At 48.3% G+C, this 20,182-nt stretch overlaps 1 protein-coding gene across 2 annotated transcripts in view; it reads left to right on the forward strand.

The window, feature by feature from the left end:
- The window catches only part of psda (pleckstrin and Sec7 domain containing a), a 42,173-nt gene extending 23,208 nt beyond the window's left edge, over positions 1 to 18,965 (forward strand). For both annotated transcript variants that reach the window (XM_085476879.1, XM_085476878.1), the window contains 12 exons: positions 4,555 to 4,752; positions 6,139 to 6,219; positions 6,638 to 6,750; positions 6,826 to 6,884; positions 7,874 to 7,963; positions 14,502 to 14,545; positions 15,304 to 15,494; positions 15,590 to 15,660; positions 16,190 to 16,347; positions 16,489 to 16,633; positions 16,716 to 16,859; positions 17,692 to 18,965. In XM_085476879.1, coding sequence (XP_085333005.1) covers positions 4,555 to 4,752; positions 6,139 to 6,219; positions 6,638 to 6,750; positions 6,826 to 6,884; positions 7,874 to 7,963; positions 14,502 to 14,545; positions 15,304 to 15,494; positions 15,590 to 15,660; positions 16,190 to 16,347; positions 16,489 to 16,633; positions 16,716 to 16,859; positions 17,692 to 18,015 — 1,618 coding nt within the window. In that variant the 3' untranslated portion in view covers positions 18,016 to 18,965. The remainder of the gene's footprint in view (positions 1 to 4,554; positions 4,753 to 6,138; positions 6,220 to 6,637; positions 6,751 to 6,825; positions 6,885 to 7,873; positions 7,964 to 14,501; positions 14,546 to 15,303; positions 15,495 to 15,589; positions 15,661 to 16,189; positions 16,348 to 16,488; positions 16,634 to 16,715; positions 16,860 to 17,691) is intronic.
- The last annotated feature ends 1,217 nt before the right edge of the window (positions 18,966 to 20,182 follow it).

The raw sequence follows: 20,182 nt of genomic DNA on the forward strand, positions 1-20,182 counted from the left end.
GGATGGGAATCGAAACCCGGTTCTTGTTGAGAACTGGTTCCCACTGTTTCAATTCCTTGGAAGTGTTTGCCATTTTTGCAAACGATTCCCTTATCGATTCCAGTCGCCCCGAATGACGTCACCACGTTGCGGAGCGTCATTTACCTGGCAGGAAACACGGCGGCTCAAACGCTCAAAAGTTTGGTTATACTTTACGAGAACGGATGACAACAGGGCAACTTGCAATACTTGCAAAGTAGAGATTTCATTTAAGGGAGGAAACACTACGAATATGCAAAAGCTCACAAAACACGCGATGACCTTAAATGAATGTCGTGTTTTTAATTCCAGACTCGTGAATCTCAACCCAGCAGCAGCGGTAACGTTTGCACGTCCTCTCCCGTTAATGCGGCAGGTAAATAATCAACTAACATATTATGTTAGCGCGATCTGTCTTATTACAAACCTGCCATCACTGTGCATTTAGTGACCATGATGAGACAGAGTCTGGCTCAGATGCTGGCAGTTCTCGCTGCAGTCTACCGGTAGCGTCTCCTTTCAGGCCAGGATAGACGAACGTCACCGAGCAGTGACTCAGTTTGTGGTCAAAGGCTTGCACCCATTTGCCACAGCAGATGATTTTCGGTAAGTGAATGTGTTTAATTGTAGGCAGGGACAAGAGAGGATATAAAACAAAGTTCTAAGCTAATCGACCTTAGTGTTCTCCTTTTTTAAAAAGAATCGATAAAGAATCGAAAATGGAATCGTGAAAATCTTATCAGTACTCATCCCTACTCATCAGTGTAATCAAACCTTCGGCCATTTTTAATGAAACGCAGGCGTTCAAACGCTTTTCTCTCAAAATGAACGTGAGCTGATGACACATTGCGGTCATCGACGAGTTGAGGCTGCTGGATGCAGGCTGATGTGCGTCAGTAACGATGAGCCGCCGTAGCTGAACGAGGACGTTTGTTACTTCACAGCAGACGTGACGACAAACCCGAGCGTGTTCTTCCTGCTGACTCGAGACTCGGCTTTTGTAAAAGCAGCTGCGCTTTCTGTGAAGCGTGTTGGCGGCGGCAGAGCAGGCCGTCGTCTGCCTGCCGTTGACCTTGAACTCGGTCGGTGGAAGTGGGCGGAGCACTCAGAGATGCACTGAAAGAATTTCCTGGCGTCCTGTTGAGCGAGGTTCCCCGGCCGCTGGTTATTTCTGTCCGGGATGAGTGGGCTGCATCGGCGAGTGTGGGAGGGACTCGCCGACAGAAACATCCGGACTCACATTCCCTCCGTTCACCAGGAAATACTACTGATGCAGCTCTGAGTCTGAGGCGCTCGCAGTCCTGCCATTGGCTGTAACAGCAGCGCCCTGTAATCATGTACTCCTACATGATGTTTGAGTAATCAGAGTAAATGTCAAACAAAACAAACTGAAGCTGTAGGAAAAATAAAACATGTTGCAGTGATCCGGCGCAGCGAGCTGCCGCGGCGCAGCCCTGCGCTCTCCTCGTCGTGTCGGTTGTTTTATTGTATTTTCTGTTTTCTGGCCCGCGTCTGGTTTTGGTTCTGACTCGTGTGCTTCTGGTTATCGTGTTGCAGGGATCAGGCGGTGCTTTCTGTACCCGGCGGTGTTGTGTGGTCACGTTTTCTTATTCTGACCTTTTGTCTTTATTGAATGAGACGTGTTTTACTGTCGTGTTTATTTGGACGTTCAGTATGTTTTTCTGTTTTTAATATTAGAAGCTCTTCCTGTAATGTGTCGTGCTCCAGGAGATTCGATTGCACTTCAAGTGTTTTTCTGTTTTATTTCTGTGGTCGTGTAGCTGTGTAGTTGTGTTTCCTGTGGTTTGTCCCAGCTTTGTATTCGGCTGCATTTGGTGTGTTTTCTTTCTGGAGAGGCTCTCGGCGTCGTTGTGTTTCTCTGTAATCTCTGACAAACATGCCTTTGCTGCTTTCTGATCCATCATACTTACATGGATAACTGAATGAATTATTATGTTATGAGACAACCTTTAGTTGCCTGCAGGCCTGCTGACCGCCCGGTCCAGTAAAGGGAAGCTCATTAAGGGAAGTAGATGTAGTCCACACGGTGGTTTGACCACTTCCCACTTTCAGACTCTCATTCAAAACTCTGACTTCATTTCCTCTTCGTGCCTGAGGTTTTTTTTATGTTTTAAAAAGTGCGTTTATGTAAAGAGCAACTGCGAGCGAAGAACGGCCGATGGACAACGGACACATTCCCACGACGACGGCGGCAGATAGGTGCGTTAAATTAAAAGTATTCCTGCTCGGCTTGGTGACGTTTGCGCACACGAGGCCGTATCGATCCTTCAGGAGAGGCTGGTCGATGCAGCAGCAAACACTCGGGTTATAAATAGACTGCAGGCTGGAGAAGGAAACACAGCCGCACACGGCGCATTAACGTGTTTGCAGTTAGATGTGCCCCGTCTCTCACGTTCAAATGCTGACGCTGGCTGGGAGCATTTGCACTGAGCACTGGTTGAACTGGATGTTTGTGTGTTGGATGTTACTGAAGGAGGATATCAGGTGTTATCAAAGCGGACGGAGAGCGTCTCCTCAGTTTGAATGAATTCTGTATTTTTATCTCCAGAGTAACAGACAAGTACCTGCTCGAGTTTTCGCTCCACACCCAAAAAGAAGCTGATAAAAACAGAAACCGCTGCTCGCCGCCCGCCGCCACCTGTTTCCATAATTTATCACTTTTTTCAGGAATAACCTCTTCAGTGTCTCCGCCTACGTATGTAAAAGGAAGCTTTTCCCACTCTGTGACCTGCTAAATGTCACACCGCATTAGCTGCTAACAGTTCCTGTTTGCAGGGTAACCATGGCAACAGAAAGCAATCGCTGTATTCATGCTGATGCTCAAAATGTGACACGTGAGCGAGATGTGAGGTCACAAAGACACTGAGGTTCACGGAGTCATCGCCTTCGCTCTGCGCTGACGGTTTCATGATCGATCTATAAATCCGTGTCCTGGAACATCCGCTGATCGTTTGTTGCTTCATTTTTATTTTCTGGTGCCTCTGAGAGCGTGATGTCACCCGTGATCGATTCCTCGCTGGCAAGCTGCTGCTCCCGGCTCCCTCGTGCCGGGTTGTGGCGTCCCTGATGTCATTCGGCTGCTCCCGACTCGACTCCTCCACGTTGGGTGGATCCAGATCCAGTTTTTATTTTGCTGTATAATCTAACACTGTCTTATTATTATTGTTATTGTATATGAAGGACACCATAAGTTTGATTTTCATAAAGTTTTGTTTTTAACTGAACATGATGCTGCCAGTTCTGAATAACTACAACTTCCTCTGGGATGTGAAACATCCAAACATCCAACCAAGCATCCATCCAAACAACCGAGCATCCATCCATCCACCTAACAGAACGTCCATCCAATTATCCGTCCAGCCATCCGAACATCCAAACAACCAACCAAGCATCCATCCATCCATCCACCGAACCGAGCATCCATCCAACTATCTGTCCAGCCAACCGAACATCCAAACAACCAAGCATCCATCCATCCATCCATCCATCCATCCATCCATCCATCCATCCACCTAACAGAACGTCCATCCAATTATCCGTCCAGCCAACCGAGCATCCATCCATCCAAACAACCAAGCATCCATCCATCCATCCAAACAACCATCCGTCTGTCCTTCCGTACACCCAACCAACCCCCCTCTAAAGCTCGTGTGTCAGACTCTTGAAAAGGTGTCCCTGTTGCAACACACCTGACTAAAATTAAAAGGTCATTAGACTAATTAACTTGACTGCATGCTGAGGTGGCAGTTCAGCCTTTTGATTCATGTTACAGAAGCTGATGAGTGAACGAACACGGTGCAATAAAAGAACTTTTAGAAGTACATTTTTCCAAACACTTATATTTATTTAAATTTACTTCAGTAGGGTTAGGGGTCGCCACCATGCAGTCTAGTTCATTAGAGTCTTGCTAATGACCTTTTAATTTTAGTCAGGTGTGTTGCAGCAGGGATACGTTTTCACTCCCCGAGGCATGGGGTTTGACACCCCTGCTCTAAAGTGTTTCTGAGTTTTGGAAGTTGAACTGCGTCTTTTACTTGGAGTTTCTCCATATTGATGTGCGTCTCCGTTAACATCCCTCCGACCTGTACGTTCGGGTATAAGCCTGTCACAGAGATGTGGAATGCAGTAATCTTTAAAAGCTTGTAGTCTGGTCACTGAGCTGAGTCTAAGTTCAGTGACTGTTGGGGAGCAGGCTGATTCCAGGCAAAGGGTTTGAGTTTCCCCCTCCAACTGTCCACAGTTGGGTGTTATTCCTCCTTATCCTGAAGCTGAAACTTTTAAGGGATCTTTTCCTCTCCTGCTCAGCTGAGCCTTAAATCCAACAGATTTCCTCACATTAAACCAGAGTCCTCCTCGTGTTTGTCACATTTAAGATAAACTCCAAGTGTTTTTGTGTCGCGTGTTTGCGTCACAGGAGGAACTCTGAGAACAGGAACCAGAAATCATTTTGTCCTTCAGTGAAAAAGGATCTGAAAGTCCTGAAGCATGAATCTCCTTTTGTGTTTATGTTGTCAGGGAGCGTCCAGTGAATCGACCGCCCGAGCTGCTCTACCCGCAGGCCGATGTGGCGGAGCGCCTGGCACTCGGCGGCAGTGACGACACGCTGGCCAACGGCATGAAGCCCGACCTGGAGGCGGCTAAACGTCTCGCCAAACGCCTCTACAACCTGGAGGGCTTCAGGAAGTCTGACGTCGCTCGCCAGCTCAGCAAGAAGTCAGTGTGTGTGTGTGTGTGTGTGTGTGTGTTAAAACTTTGGGCTCGCAGAGTAACGTGAAGAGCAGGGGACTTCATGCAGAACAGTTGATGAATTAAATTTTATTTACACAGCGCCAAATCACAACAACAGTCGCCTCAAACTCTTTATATTGTAAGGCAGACCCCACAATAACACATACAGAGAAATTCCCAACAATCATATGACCCCCTATGAGCAGCACTTTGGCGACAGTGGGAAGGAAAAACGCCCTTTTAACAGGAAGAAACCTCCAGCAGAACCAGGCTCAGGGAGGGGCGGGGCCATCTGCTGTGATTGGTTGGGGTGAGAGAAGGAAGACAGGATACAGACATGCTGTGGAAGAGAGACAGAGATTAATAACAGATATGATTCAATGCAGAGAGGTCTGTTAACACATAGTGAGTGAAGAAGAAACACCCAATGCATCATGGGAATCCCCGGCAGCCTACGTCTATTGCAGCATAACTAAGGGAGGATTCAGGGTCACCTGGTCCAGCCCTAACTATATGCTTTAGCAAAAAGGAAAGTTTGAAGCCTAATCTTGAAAGTAGAGATAGTGTCTGTCTCCTGAATCCAAACTGGAAGCTGGTTCCACAGAAGAGGGGCCTGAAAACTGAAGGCTCTGCCTCCCATTCTACTTTTAAATACTCTAGGAACAACAAGTAGGCCTGCAGAGCGAGAGCGAAGTGCTCTAATAGGGTGATATGGTACTACAAGGTCATTAAGATAAGATGGGGCCTGATTATTTAAGACCTTGTATGTGAGGAGCAGGATTTTGAATTCTGGATTTAACAGGAAGCCAACAGGAGAAATCTGCTCTCTCTTTCTAGTCCCTGTCAGGACTCTTGCTGCAGCATTTTGGATCAGCTGAAGGCTTTTCAGCGAGTTTTAGTGTGTGGCCTTTACAGCAGTACACCTGCACACAGAGCTGGTTCACAACATTACATTTTTTCACATCCAACAAAAACAGGAATTTCCAGCGTGCAGTGAACATATCACGGCCTCCTGCTGGTCACACTGCAGCGACTCAACCAGCTAACCGATGATGTCACCGCGCAGTTAGCGCGGGCAGATTCAGCAGAGCTAATGTCCTGATTTCACTTCCTTGAGTCTGAGTGACACGTCACGGGACGAGCTAGTCGAGCTTTACTGTTACTTCCTGGTTCCAGGTTTAATATAAACATGCAGATTTTTACTTCCTGTTCACCTTTCAGGTAAAGTTCTGGTTTGCAGGTGGAGGTTTAATGCTCTGTTCTTTTCTGTAATATCCTGTCACAGAAATAAGGCAGCCGGTGTAGTGATACAGTGATAATCCTTAGTAAAACGTGCTCGTGTTACACCAACACGCCTGCTTCTCTCTGCAGTAATGAGTTCAGTCAGATGGTGGCCGAGGAATATCTCACCAACTTTGACTTCACGGGTCTGACCATCGACCAGGCGCTCAGGTGAGTCCCGCTTCCTGTCCGTGTGTATTTCAGAGCGTGCAGACGCGATTGTCTTCGCTCACTGGCAGCACCTCCCGTCGCTCTGCGGTTCTTTAATGTTTGTTCAACTGCGCGATGGCCTCCTGAACATCTGCAGGAGGTCCAGATGTTCATATGAACCAGTCACGGTGTGCCGTGGCGTGCAGTCAGTCACTTCCTGCGTGCTCTGCTGTCACCTTTCTGATGGAGAAGCTCAGAGTTTAAACGCGGAACTTTTTCTGACTTCATCCCAAATTCTGTCAGTTTACAGCAGGACTGGCACTATCACAGGGCTTAATGTGAAAAACCTGTGCAGTGGGTGTGTCTGTGTTCATCTCACCTGTTCAGGTGTTCTGGTGACATCATAATGAGCTTCTTTAACATCTGTTTCTTCGTTCAGGATGTTTCTGAGGCAGTTTGCTCTGATGGGGGAAACTCAGGAGAGAGAGAGAGTCCTCGCTCATTTCTCCAGGAGGTACAGACAGTGCAACTCGGAGAGCCTGACCAGCGAAGGTACCGTCAGTCCTACCTGTCCTCTTTCACCTGTCCTACCCGTCTGACCCCTCTGTCTGTCGCTCTGTCCCACAGACAGCGTCCACACTCTGACCTGTGCCATCATGCTGCTGAACACGGACCTGCACGGAAACGTGAGTGAACCCGAGCCGTCGGCTGATTGGTCGTTACGTTTAATAGGAACTCCTAATCTGGTCGATTGAAAGCACGTCGGCGTCATCTGCCACTCGAGCGTTCCCGCGAGTTTCCTCCTGTTTCATGTCACCTGCTGCTTCCTTGTTGGTGTGACATACAGGAAATATTAAAGTTCAGTGTGAATTTCATCAATAACAAATTAATAAACAGAAAAAATAATAAAATGATAAATATTTGTTTCCAGAATTTCATTATAATGATATCATTTGAAAAATGTTAAAAAAGGAAAGTTTTATAAAAATGTGAATAAATATAAAAATGAGTAAAGAAATATTCGGAGACGTTAATGTGAAAATCCACTTTGTGTTATTATTGAAATATTGATCTAAAAATGTGACAAATATATGAAAATACTAACAAATAACTGACTGACTCGTCATCACTGAGGAGCGCCGCGGGCTCATCGGGCTCATTCTTCATTTCTGCTAATGAACTTTTTTAAGGAAGTGCTGACTTTTACTGCGGCAACATGCCTGCACGTTTCCTCTGACCGTTACAGCAGGAGTGACAGGAAGACGGTCTCCGCTGCCCCCCTCGCGTTAAACCCGACTCTAGCACCGAATAGAAGGGTTTAACTCCACCTGTGCAGCTTTTATATCAGGTGGAACCGTTTCTGTTTCCAGAGCGTTCTCAGCGCTCCCGTCAGCATCAGCGAGGCGTCCTTTGGTTTGTGGGGTCAGATCCGACCCACAGCTGTTTTAACTTTGGGTAATTTGGGGTAAGACTAGCTTTGCTGCTAACACGGGTGACTTACTGTGTGCTGAGCGGGGACGAGTCGTCCAAGCTCAGCGAGCTGATCTGCTAACCAGCCGATGATTTCACATCCCGAGCTAACGTCACAGATCAGCTGACTGTGTGTTCATGTTCAGTCTGTCACAATCACATCTGAGGTGTGTGTGTGTGTGTGTGTGTGTGCGTGTGCGTGCAGAACGTGGGCAAGAGGATGTCCTGCAGCCAGTTCATCTCCAACCTGGAAGGACTCAACAACGGAAAAGATTTTCCCAAAGATCTGCTCAAGGTACGACACACACACACACACACACACGCCTATGACTGATTAAAAGACTGCAGCAAGTCCAGCACGCTTCGAGCGCCGGGATGGATGGCCACCGGCCTGCGATGACATCACTGTTGGTGCTTGCAGCTACCGAGCCCACAGACCAGAACGATGCTTACACAAGTGTGAACCCTTAAATGGGCCGCTCCAGCCCAGTGGAGTGCTCGGATTTCAGACCTGTCCCTGTAATGTGGACGCGTCCTCAGCGTGAGGAGTTCAAAGTGACATCGGACTACACAGAGACACTAAAGCATGAGCGCGCACACATCCTTGTTTCCATTCCCTGTGAGGACATTACATTCTTCCAGCCTTACACTAGTCTTCAGCGTTAAATTGGATGATGGGCACTGTGAGGACTGGCTTGGTGTCCTGAGGAGGAGGTGAAGTCCCCGCAGCGATTCTTGGTTTGTGGCCGTCAGAGCAGAAAAAGGAGAGAGATGCATTAATTTTACTTCTTGTGGCCGCCAGGCAGAACGAGTGTGCGTGTGCGCGCGTTCGTGGATACGTGTGTGTCAGTCTCCCACTCTTTTGTTTCCGTCTCAGTTTTTCCATCTCAGCCTCGGAGCGATCAACGTGAATCTGCGTCACCTCTTCACCTCCACCATCATCATCATCGTCGTTGCTCTGTGTTAACGTGTGTGCTGAGTGTTTTCTTGCCTTCAGCTTGGCACTGGTTGGATGGCTGCTTGTTGATGAAGCGCTGAGTGTGTGGGCAGCAGCACCGACTGACTGGCTGAGAGCAGAAAACAGTGAATGTCGAATATTTATGAGACAAAAACATGAATTATCTGCAGTCAGAGAGGAAGGAAAGTCCTCGCGCTGTCCACAGCAGAAGCGCTCTGTATTTGGGACAGTTTGTAAGAAAGGAAACGGATGATCAGATTCAAAGCTCAAGCTCAGACAGTAACACAGTTTACTTCAGTAATAGTCCCAACAGGTGAACAAACACCACAGAAACATCTTTAAATATTCACAGAGCCACAGACGTTGTCCTGGATTGTTTTGTGGTCATTTTTCACTCAATGTCGTTCCGCGTCTCTTTGTGGTCGTTCTGCGTCTCTTTGTGGTCGTTCTGCGTCTCTTTGTGGTCGTTCTGCGTCTCTTTGTGGTCGTTCTGCGTCTCTTTGTGGTCGTTCTGCGTCTCTTTGTGGTCGTTCTGCGTCTCTTTGTGGTCGTTCTGCGTCTCTTTGTGGTCGTTCTGTTTCTTTGTGGTCGTTCTGTTTCTTTTTGGTCGTTCCGCGTCTCTTTGTGGTCGTTCCGCGTCTCTTTGTGGTCGTTCCGCGTCTCTTTGTGGTCGTTCTGCGTCTCGTTGTGGTCGTTCTGTTTCTTTGTGGTCGTTCTGTTTCTTTGTGGTCGTTCTGTTTCTTTGTGGTCGTTCTGTTTCTTTGTGGTCGTTCTGCGTCTCGTTGTGGTCGTTCTGTTTCTTTGTGGTCGTTCTGTTTCTTTGTGGTCGTTCTGTTTCTTTGTGGTCGTTCTGTTTCTTTGTGGTCGTTCTGCGTCTCGTTGTGGTCGTTCTGTTTCTTTTTGGTCGTTCTGTGTCTCGTTGTGGTCGTTCTGTGTCTCGTTGTGGTCGTTCTGCGTCTCGTTGTGGTCGTTCTGCGTCTCGTTGTGGTCGTTATTTGTCTCGTTGTGGTCGTTATGTTTCTTTTTGGTCGTTCTGCGTCTCTTTGTGGTCGTTCTGTTTCTTTTTGGTCGTTCTGTTTCTTTTTGGTCGTTCTGCGTCTCGTTGTGGTCGTTCTGCGTCTCGTTGTGGTCGTTCTGCGTCTCGTTGTGGTCGTTCTGCGTCTCGTTGTGGTCGTTCTGCGTCTCGTTGTGGTCGTTCTGTTTCTTTGTGGTCGTTCTGCGTCTCGTTGTGGTCGTTCTGCGTCTCGTTGTGGTCGTTCTGCGTCTCGTTGTGGTCGTTCTGCGTCTCGTTGTGGTCGTTCTGCGTCTCGTTGTGGTCGTTCTGCGTCTTTGTGGTCCTTCTGCGTCTCTTTGTGGTCGTTCTGTTTCTTTGTGGTCGTTATGTTTCTTTTTGGTCGTTCTGCGTCTCTTTGTGGTCGTTCTGCGTCTCTTTGTGGTCGTTCTGTTTCTTTGTGGTCGTTATGTTTCTTTTTGGTCGTTCTGCGTCTCTTTGTGGTCGTTCTGTTTCTTTTTGGTCGTTCTGCGTCTCTTTGTGGTCGTTCTGCGTCTCTTTGTGGTCGTTATGTTTCTTTTTGGTCGTTCTGCGTCTCTTTGTGGTCGTTCTGTTTCTTTGTGGTCGTTCTGTTTCTTTGTGGTCCTTCTGCGTCTCTTTGTGGTCGTTCTGTTTCTTTGTGGTCGTTCTGCGTCTCTTTGTGGTCGTTCTGTTTCTTTGTGGTCGTTATGTTTCTTTTTGGTCGTTCTGCGTCTCTTTGTGGTCGTTCTGTTTCTTTTTGGTCGTTCTGCGTCTCTTTGTGGTCGTTCTGCGTCTCTTTGTGGTCGTTCTGCGTCTCTTTGTGGTCGTTATGTTTCTTTTTGGTCGTTCTGCGTCTCTTTGTGGTCGTTCTGTTTCTTTGTGGTCCTTCTGCGTCTCTTTGTGGTCGTTATGTTTCTTTTTGGTCGTTCTGCGTCTCTTTGTGGTCGTTCTGCGTCTCTTTGTGGTCGTTCTGTTTCTTTGTGGTCGTTCTGTTTCTTTTTGGTCGTTCTGCGTCTCTTTGTGGTCGTTCTGTTTCTTTGTGGTCGTTATGTTTCTTTTTGGTCGTTCTGCGTCTCTTTGTGGTCGTTCTGCGTCTCTTTGTGGTCGTTCTGCGTCTCTTTGTGGTCGTTCTGCGTCTCGTTGTGGTCGTTATGTTTCTTTTTGGTCGTTCTGCGTCTCGTTGTGGTCGTTCTGCGTCTCGTTGTGGTCGTTCTGCGTCTCGTTGTGGTCGTTCTGCGTCTCTTTGTGGTCGTTCTGTTTCTTTTTGGTCGTTCTGCGTCTCGTTGTGGTCGTTATGTTTCTTTTTGGTCGTTCTGCGTCTCGTTGTGGTCGTTCTGCGTCTCGTTGTGGTCGTTCTGCGTCTCGTTGTGGTCTCCTGGTCTCGGCGGCACAGCGAAGGTCAGAGAAGCGCTGATGCTAACGGGCATCAGTGTTAGCATAGTAGGGTCGTTTTAGGCTCGGGTGGAGGAAGCTGCCTCTCTTCATCACGGCGCTGTGAAAACGGTTTCCACAGTTCAACATTCAGGTCCTGAGTGTGCTTTTACTGAAGTTGAGCTAAAACTGATTCTGTATTGATTATTGATTTTATTGGGCGTGAATGTGATTGGTGTCTTCGCTCACACGTCGTCGGCTCGCTGTCATATTTTTCACGTTCAGCTGAATTTGAGTTTTTGTTGCTGATCATCTCTCAGCTGCATTTACATTCAGCTCTGTGAACCCACCGTGACTGACAGCTCCAAGGAGGACAGAAGGCGGGCTGAAGCTCCCATCCCTGGCCTCCGATTGGCTGCTGCAGCTGAGGGAAAATGCGCATTGCGAGAGCGAGGGAAAAAAGAGAGAGGGAGACAGAGGAGGAGGAGGAGGAGGGAGAGCGAGCAAACAGTCCTCAACAGTTCAGTGTCTCAGTGGGGAGGAGGAAGAGAAGACGAAGAAGAGGAGGACGAGTGAGCTCACCTGACCTGACAGAGGGATTCTCCTGCAGGAGGAAATCAAGTGAATGAGGAGGAGGAGAAGAGTGGGAGTGAAGTTGGAGGACGAAGAGATCAAGAGAGATGTGAGGAGGAGGAAGGAGGGATTCTCTCTCTTCATCAGAGTGCAACAGGAGAACCTCCTTTCTCTGCTTTTTTTCTCCTCATTAGCCTCTCCTGTGCCTCCACCTCCGCCCTCCATCCGTCCGTCCGTCCATCCTCCATCAGGGAGCTGGAGGAAGCTGACGTCAGTTTTGGGGGTGCTCTCTCTCTCTCCTTGTCTGCCTGTGTGGGTGTGCTCGCTCGCCCAGCCTCCCTGCTTTTCCTCTTTTCTTTTTTGGATGTGAGAGCGAGCTGATGCCTCTCCTCCGTCACGCAGCTTTATTTGCAGTCCAGGGATTCTCCTCCGCTAACAGCACCTCCACGGCCGCTGCATCAGGAGGCTCAACAGCAGCACAGACCCCCCAAAATCCAGGACGAGCTCAGAGCTGTGGTTCGGATGATTTTCATGTCACTGCCTCTGAATCGCTGATGGATTAGACACACACACACAGACACACACACACAGACACAGACACACAGACACACACACACACACAGACACAGACACACAGACACACACACACACACAGACACAGACACACAGACACACACACACACACACACGCACTCTCAGACAGTCTGGAGTGTGCGTGTTTGGAGGCAGATGTGTCGACGGCTGACAGCAACTTTAAAGTCTCAAATTTTCAGTTTTAATTGATTTTGAATTTGATCAAATGTATAAAAACTGTAAAACCCTTTAAAAAAATATTAATTTGTAGAAAACGTCAAACGTTTGATGTTGATTGTCTGAATCGCTCATTTCTGCAGCTAAAATTTTCTGCTTTAAATGAATTGCAGTCCAAACATATTAAAGCTAATTGTAAACAGTTATTTATGAAATAGTTTATCAGACATCGGCATAAATGTGATTTATTTTCAAAATAAAATGATTTTAGCTTTCCTAAACAGAAATATGAGTTCGTGCACAAAAAGGCTCATTTTAGCCTTAAAGCCAACATTAATGTCATCTTGTTTGATTTAAAATAGGAAGAATGAAACATTTTGAGTAATAGAAAGTCGTCCCTCAGTTTGGAAATCACAGCCCTGGGACTAAACTATCGTACGTTTGACTCGTAACTGCAGATTCCAGTGCGTTCCAGGCACAGAGGAGTCCACAGGTTTGTTTCTTGGCAGCGTGCTTTCGTGCTTTTGGCTCTGAACACCTGAGCGAGGCTCCGGCCGGCAGCCAGCAGGATCATGAGGCTGATGAAGAGCTGCTGTGTTTTTATGCATAATGAATAGAGCCGGATCCATAATGCAGCAGGCCGAGCTCGCAGAGGCACCATCCATCCAGCCGCTCGTCAGTGGCCGTCATTAGCCCGTCTCTATTTTACACACCCTCACCTCCTCGCTTCCTCGGCTTCTTCCTGCACTCATCTACAGTCTGGAAGCTCGTGACGTGGGTTCGAGTCTGAAGCGACACAGACCGGCGGTCATCAACGGGCTGGACTTTGTTAGATCCGCCGCGCTGTTGCGTGGAAGCGGTGAATGCTGGCCCAAGGATCTTCTGTACAGGAAACATAAAAAGTTTGGACTTTTTTTATCTGTTGGATCCCGACTCAAACCGCCCAGATGATCGGCGTCAACAGCATCCACTCCACGGGCCGCATGCGCTCGCGCTCGCTGTGCTCGGTCCGGAGCGGGCGGGACTCGAGGGACAACGACCCGTTCAGGTATCCCAGGACCCCCCGCTCCCGCTCCCTCAAACCGCTGGCCTTCCCCGACCTGCTGGGAAAAACCCAGGATGGGCAGCAGCACCCGCAGAGCCGCAAGAAGAAGGTAGAGCCGGAGACACACCTGTGAACCTTTACCTGAACCTGTACCTAAGTTACCCCGTTTAAAAACCTGTGAAGGTTTGTTTTCGTCCTGAAGACGCTCTCCTGACGTGACACACGTTTACAAACCTCTATGAAAGCAATCCTCTGCGCCGACCGCTTCACATTACACCTGTGTTCATCCCTTTGTGATGACATCAGCTGTTTCTTCATATTTCATTGGCTGGTTTTTGTTATTATTGTCGTTGTTGTCGGTCCGTGTCAGACACACATTTATGTTTAGTTCATTAAAATTTTCTTCACGTCTCTGTAATAATGGACAAAGGCCCCTCAGCAGGCTTCCACAATCCGGCCAATCAGAAGAAAGTGGGTTGTCGGTACGGAGTGGGGCTTAAAGGGGGAGGGGCTATACCAGCTGTTTTCAGGCACAGGGTGAACCGAGACTGGGATCAGATACAGATCGATGCTCGAGGGAAAGCGCCTCCACACAGGAAGTGACCCGCTCCTTCCTAAGTTGCTGCCGGCTGGTCCATACTGCACATGCCAGCCTCTGGTTGCCTGGGCAACTAGCTAATTTAAGTACCAGCGGCTCATATGTCAATCAGCTCTCACTGCTAGCTGCTTCAGTCGCGCACATCAAAATATCCCACTTCCTGTCACCAGCGATTATTTTGCTCGCAGGTGCTCGTATGAGGCTGAGTGTCAGCGGCGGTCTCAGGTGATGGCGTGGTTTCCTGTGTGGACGGCCCTTTAAACAGGTAGCACTGGACCAGGTTTGATCGCCCAAGGAAACTCGTCTCCGTTAAAAATGATGACCAGAGCCATTAAATCCACACAGCCAATCAGCACCTGGCTTTTAGGCCATGTGACCATCTTTAGTCTGAGCACGTGAAAAATGTGGATTAAATACTGAATGTCCTATCAAGTAATCAGATTACTGTGAATCCTGAAATCCATATGAGCTCTTCATGTCGTGTGTGTGTGTGTGTGTGTGTGTGTGTGTGTGTGTGTTTCTGCAGACGCTGTACAGCTCCATCAAGAACGAGAGGCTGCAGTGGACCATGTGAGTTTCTGCTTCGACACACAGCATGTACAAACATCTCCACTGTGTGTGTGTGTGTGTGTGTGTGTGTGTGTGTGTGTCCCTGCTGCCCTGACTCCCTTATTTAAGCCTCTGTTGCTGTGGTAACCGTTCCCTGCTTCATTCCTGACTGTAATTACAGGTCAGCATCCCAACGCCCATGCCTGACTGTGGACACACACACACACACACACACACACACACACACACACACACACACACACACACACACACACACTCATAAATACATAGATTTACTGGGTGTCTGTATCCGTTCAGCATCTGTCCGCCCTCGTGTTCAGCCTGTTCTTTCTCCTAAACTGTTTCCTTCCTGTGTGACATTCAGCTTCTTTCTGATAAATAACGTATTTATTCAGGTCACGTTTAACATTCATGCTGTTATGAAGAGAAATCATCTAAAAATCTCTGCCATCAAACAGCTGACGACTTTCAGCAGGTTCGAAAACTTCTGTTAAAATGATAACCTGGTGAAATGGATCCACTGAGAGGATGAAACTGATCGACAGGCTGACACAGGAAATGAGGTCATTTATTCATTTATGAGAATTAAAGAAAATGAAGTGCGAGGTGACGGTAAGCGGAAAACATGAACCCGACGGGATGATGGAAGAGAACGGTGTTACCCGAGCGAGTCGTTAGCAATGAAACGTAAACACGCTCTGCGATGGCGACGAGGACGAGCTGACGCAGGCTCTTTTAAACTGTTTCCTCTCTTGAAGTGATGAAGAGGAGTTGAGGAAGTCCATGTCGGAGTTGGCGGACATTCGAACAGACTCTGCCTCCCACACCATGAAACGCCTCGGGAGTAGCGGAAACCCGCTGGTGGGCGTGGCCCATCAGGCCGATGGCGAGCTGTACAAGAGCGGCTTCCTGGTCCGCAAAGTCCACGCCGACCCCGACGGGAAGAGAAGTACACCGCTCCTCCTCCTTCAGTTTTCAGTTTTGCCACGCCCCCTGTCAGCTGATCCCTCACTTCCTGTTTGTTTGGTGTTTGTGCTGTTGCAGCGCCGCGGGGGAAGAGGGGGTGGAAGTCCTTCTACGCCATGCTGAAGGGCATGGTCCTCTACCTGCAGAAGGTAAGCGTCTGCACTACGTTTCCCAGCAGCCCCTCTCTCTGTTTGTGTCCCCGGGTCAGGCGCAGGACAGGAAACGCAGCGAGCTGATTAGGCGTCAGCCTGTTTTTCTATCTGCACGGATTCCAGAGCGGCAGTTTTTAACGTCTCCGCCCACCGCCGCGTTCATCTTTAACTTTAGAGCTTTGATTAAAATATCTGAACTAGTGAGGCCTGCTTTACACACTGCCGCACAAAAGTAAGTGGACGGGTTAAACTATAAAGCGTGAGTACCCGTCCACATACTTATGGACTCCTCGCAGCTCCACTTTAACATGAAAACACAGATTTTTGTGCCATGAGAACTTTTTCTCTGAAACTTTGTCAGAGCTTTGAAAGAACCGTTTCAGTTTCAAAGATTTCTTTTTAACTCCTTTAATCAGAAACGGCGAGCGTTTATAGCGAGACAGTCGAGCTGGAATGTGGTGAGCATCGCGTTTAAGCGTCTTTCATGTTTGAGTTTCTGGAGAGCTGACGCCAATCTGATCCGCAGGACGAGTACCGAGCTGAGAAGGAGCTGACGGAGGAGGACGTGAAGAACGCCGTGTCCATCCATCACTCTCTGGCCATGCGGGCTGCCGATTACAGCAAGAGGCCCAACGTGTTCTACCTGCGGACCGCCGACTGGAGGGTCTTCCTGTTCCAGGCCCCGTAAGCACCTCAGTCTGTCTGTGTTAAGGGAGAGGGGGGAGGAGGGTTTCCAAGCAGCTTGCAGGCAGTACAAGAAGGACAAACAGCTTAAACTAAACCGGACGAGACAGGAAGTTACGGTGTTTCCTGTGTTTCCTGCAGGAACGCTGAGCAGATGCAGTCGTGGATCACGCGCATCAACGTAGTTGCGGCCATGTTTTCTGCTCCCCCGTTCCCGGCCGCGATCGGGTCCCAGAAGAAGTTCAGCCGTCCTCTACTGCCGGGATCCAACACTAAACTGTCACAGGTAAAAACGCCGTCGCCGTCCTTTTCAGCTCCGCCCACTTTCACCAGACTCACACCTCTTCCCCCACCCTCTGTCCCGACAGGAGGAGCAGGTCAAATCTCACGAGAACCGTTTCAGGGCGGTGTCCTCTGAGCTGTCTGACCTCACCGCCGCTACGCCGGACCGAAAGGTGAAAGGTCGTGAGCTGGAGGAGCAGAAACTCCGACAGGAGTACCTGGAGTTTGAGGTGAGGAGGTTAAAATAACCCGCAGGAAGTATTTCAGTACTTGTATTCAGTACTGAATCTGCACCTTATTATGGAGGACCAAAGCTGCCAAAAATAAATGTTTACAAAATAATTTTTAAATGCATTTCAATGAAATACGATATTTCATTAAAAATAGTTAGCAGTTAAATTAAAACAAAGAAGTTAATTAATTAATTAATGATTTCGTAGAAAAAATTATTCCAGGCCAAGTATGGAGGACCAGAGATGCCAAAGTCCAAGTTAATTAGATTCACTACCTTATTCTTGTTTTTGACTTTTGATTTTTTTGATCGAGTCACTTATTTGTGGGTTTTTTGTTTTATTTTTTATTTTTTGTTTGCGGTTTTGGTCCTCCGTACCTTGGAACCAAACCCAGATGTTATTGGAGCAGACGATAACCGGAGTCGTGCTTTGTTTGTGGCGGCGTTTCATCTTCGTCTCGTGTTTTTTGTCTCCGGCTGAATGCGAAGCCGTAAAATGTCTTCTGCCTCGCGTCTGCTCGTCTTCGTCACAGACGGTCGCTGCATCAGTCTGTCGGGTGTCGAACAGGCTGCACACACTCCAGCACGCCGTGTTCTTAGAGGAAGGAACACAGCGCCGTTTTCCTGCCCCCTTCACACACAAGGTTTCGCCCTGATGTCACATAACAACAGAGATGCTGGAAAACCGGAGAGAAGCACCGTTATTAATAATAATAATAATAATAATGATGATTTATCAGGTCAGACTCTGAAAAGCCCCCTGATTGGTCCTCGTTAGACCCAGAACGGCACTTTCGTTGTTCACATCTCCTCCTTCTTCTCTCCCACAGAAAACCCGGTACGGTACGTACGCCATGCTGCTTCGGGCCAAGCTGGCGAGCGGCGATGAGGACCTTTCCGCCTTTGAGGCTCGGCTGTTTGATGACGGCGGCCTGCAGAGGGCGCACTCCAGCCCCTCGCTGCCCCAGGACACCACCAACAAGGAAAAGACCCGCAGCTCCAAGACGTCAAAGAGCCTGAAGGTCACGTCCTCCTCGACCTCCAAGGCCGGCGGCAGCAGCAGCAGGGAGGCGAGCAAGAAGAAGAACGGCGGTGGGAGCGGCCAGCGGGCGGAGCTGGAGAAACAGAGCAGCAAACAGGAGGAGGCGCCGTAAAGGGGTGAGGACGGCGTCGTGTAAGTGTCATGTAGCTGGAGACGGACACGGAGCATCATGGGTAGCAGGCTGACATCCTCCTTTAAACCTTTTCTGTTAAACCTCAGTCGCCTGATTGGCCGAGACGTTCGAGGTCCGCGGGAGAGGAGACGCCTGTCAGGTCTGAGGGCGACCCGATGGGCGAGTCGTCCAGGAAACACTAACACGGTTCATCGCTCAGCCGTCCCTTTATTTCCCATAGGCCTCAGCAGGAACGGACAGCTGCAGACTTTCAGAATAAAAGCTTTACTTCCTGCTGGAGTGTGAGTAGCCGCTCAGCTTTCAGCTGCAGCGGGAACTTTTTATTTTAGTCCTCGACCTCACCGCCGCCGCTCTGCTTCTCCCATTAACCCACAGGAGAGCGGGTTGCCATGTCGACGTTATGTGACGGACAGAGTGCGTGGGACTGTTGCCATGGCAACCGAGCAAAGGGGACAAGAGAGCGAGAGATAAACAAACAAACAAAGGGAGCGGCCACACAGGAACGCCGAACCTCCTCGTCCTCTGCACTCCACTGAGCGCGTGCGAGTGTGTGTGTGTGAGTGTGCACAGTAATCACAGTAGTGCTGTGTTGATGTGTAAATACAGCCTGAACATGCTGGATGGAGACGGGTTTTTAGTTTTTCTGACTTCTGCTGGAAAAAAACAGGCTGTACGGAAGACCATTAGTGACAAAAATCTGCTGAGGGAACAAAATAAAACTTCAGGAGTTCACACTGCAGGGAGCCAGGTGTCTTATTTATTCAGATTTTGATGTTTTGTTGTTTGTACTACTTGAAAATCTTTAACTTTAAAAACCACAAGTTAAAAATCTCAGTGTGAACTTTTAAATAAAAATATGAGGATAAATTTAAATTTAAGAGAGAAATTTTGGAAAATCGAACATTTTTGGTGAGAGTATGTTTAATTTTTTCTCTTGTTGAAAAAGTCGGATTTGTTTTGCAGCTGGTTTCACTCTGTGGGTTTTGTCACTAATGGGCTTCCAGAGTTTCTGTGTGTGCTGGAGTCCGTCCACCTCATCGTCATGAGGACGGTGTTCTTCTTCATGTAAATCTCATTTAACATGTTTGTAAAGTGCTGTGGACCAAACAGGTGACAGGTGGATTCGGTCACATGACCGTAGGAGAGGAGGAGTTGAGAGTTATTATTGTGTAAACCTTTCTCGTCGTTGACATCCAGGAAGAAGCACCTGACAGCTTTCTGTTAAAGAGCCGTTTGTTTCAAATCCTGACCAGCGTGCTGATGTTCAGCAGCAGTTTCCTCTTTCAGCCACCAGGGGTCGCCAGAGTGCTGTAAGCGTCCACCAACATGTTCTTCACTGGCGGAGGTCGTCAGTCAGGGTGTTAATGTGACAGCGTGGTCTCGTCTGAGCTCAACGCTGTGTGGAAATGTTGTTTCCCACTTTGAGAGTTCAGATTACAGCCCAGAGCGTCTCTGACACCATGACTGAAAACGAGATGTGTGCCAAAAACTGAACATTAGTCCTGAATCACAGTGTTGATGGACGTGCGTTCAACCAGAGGGATCTAATCTGCTCTGTTTACATCCAGGTTCTGAGAATATTATAAATAATCTACACAATCCTAACGTCTCCCTCTGATCCGGTGAAGATGACTTCCTGTTCAGTAGGTACTCTTTTAATTCTGAAATAAGTGCTGACCTTTATTTTTTAGACAGTAAAATCTGTGACTTCAGGTGGATTTGAATATTGGCACTCTGTGACTTCTGTACCTCAGCAGGTCTGAAGCTCAGGAACAGGAAGTTTTTTATGTAAAGCTGCAGAGTTTGCACGATGCAGCTCATCAGGCTGACAGTGACAGGGAAGGCCTCCAGGTGGCAGCAGAGGATCAATGTTGAACTCTAACGTCAGGGAAAAACTCTGAAGCTTGTTTCTGTCACTGTTGGCCACGTAATGCTGGAACCGCCGGCGTCGGCTGTGGAAAAAAGAGAAAAAGGGGAAACGGCAGCTTCCACGCTGAAATCAGGAAAAACGTTCTGGATTATCTCCAGAACAAGCGTCTCCACGCTGTGTTTCAGCTGCAGGTACAACGCCACAGAGGGAACATTTCAAAGGTACCGAACAGAAATCAGTTCTTTGTGAACATTTTTACCTCATAACATGAAACCC

This window comes from Copadichromis virginalis, linkage group LG13, assembly GCF_057382275.1.
Source record: "Copadichromis virginalis isolate Kocher_CV1m ecotype Utaka linkage group LG13, C_Virginalis_male_GT1.1, whole genome shotgun sequence".
Lineage (NCBI taxonomy): Eukaryota > Metazoa > Chordata > Actinopteri > Cichliformes > Cichlidae > Copadichromis > Copadichromis virginalis.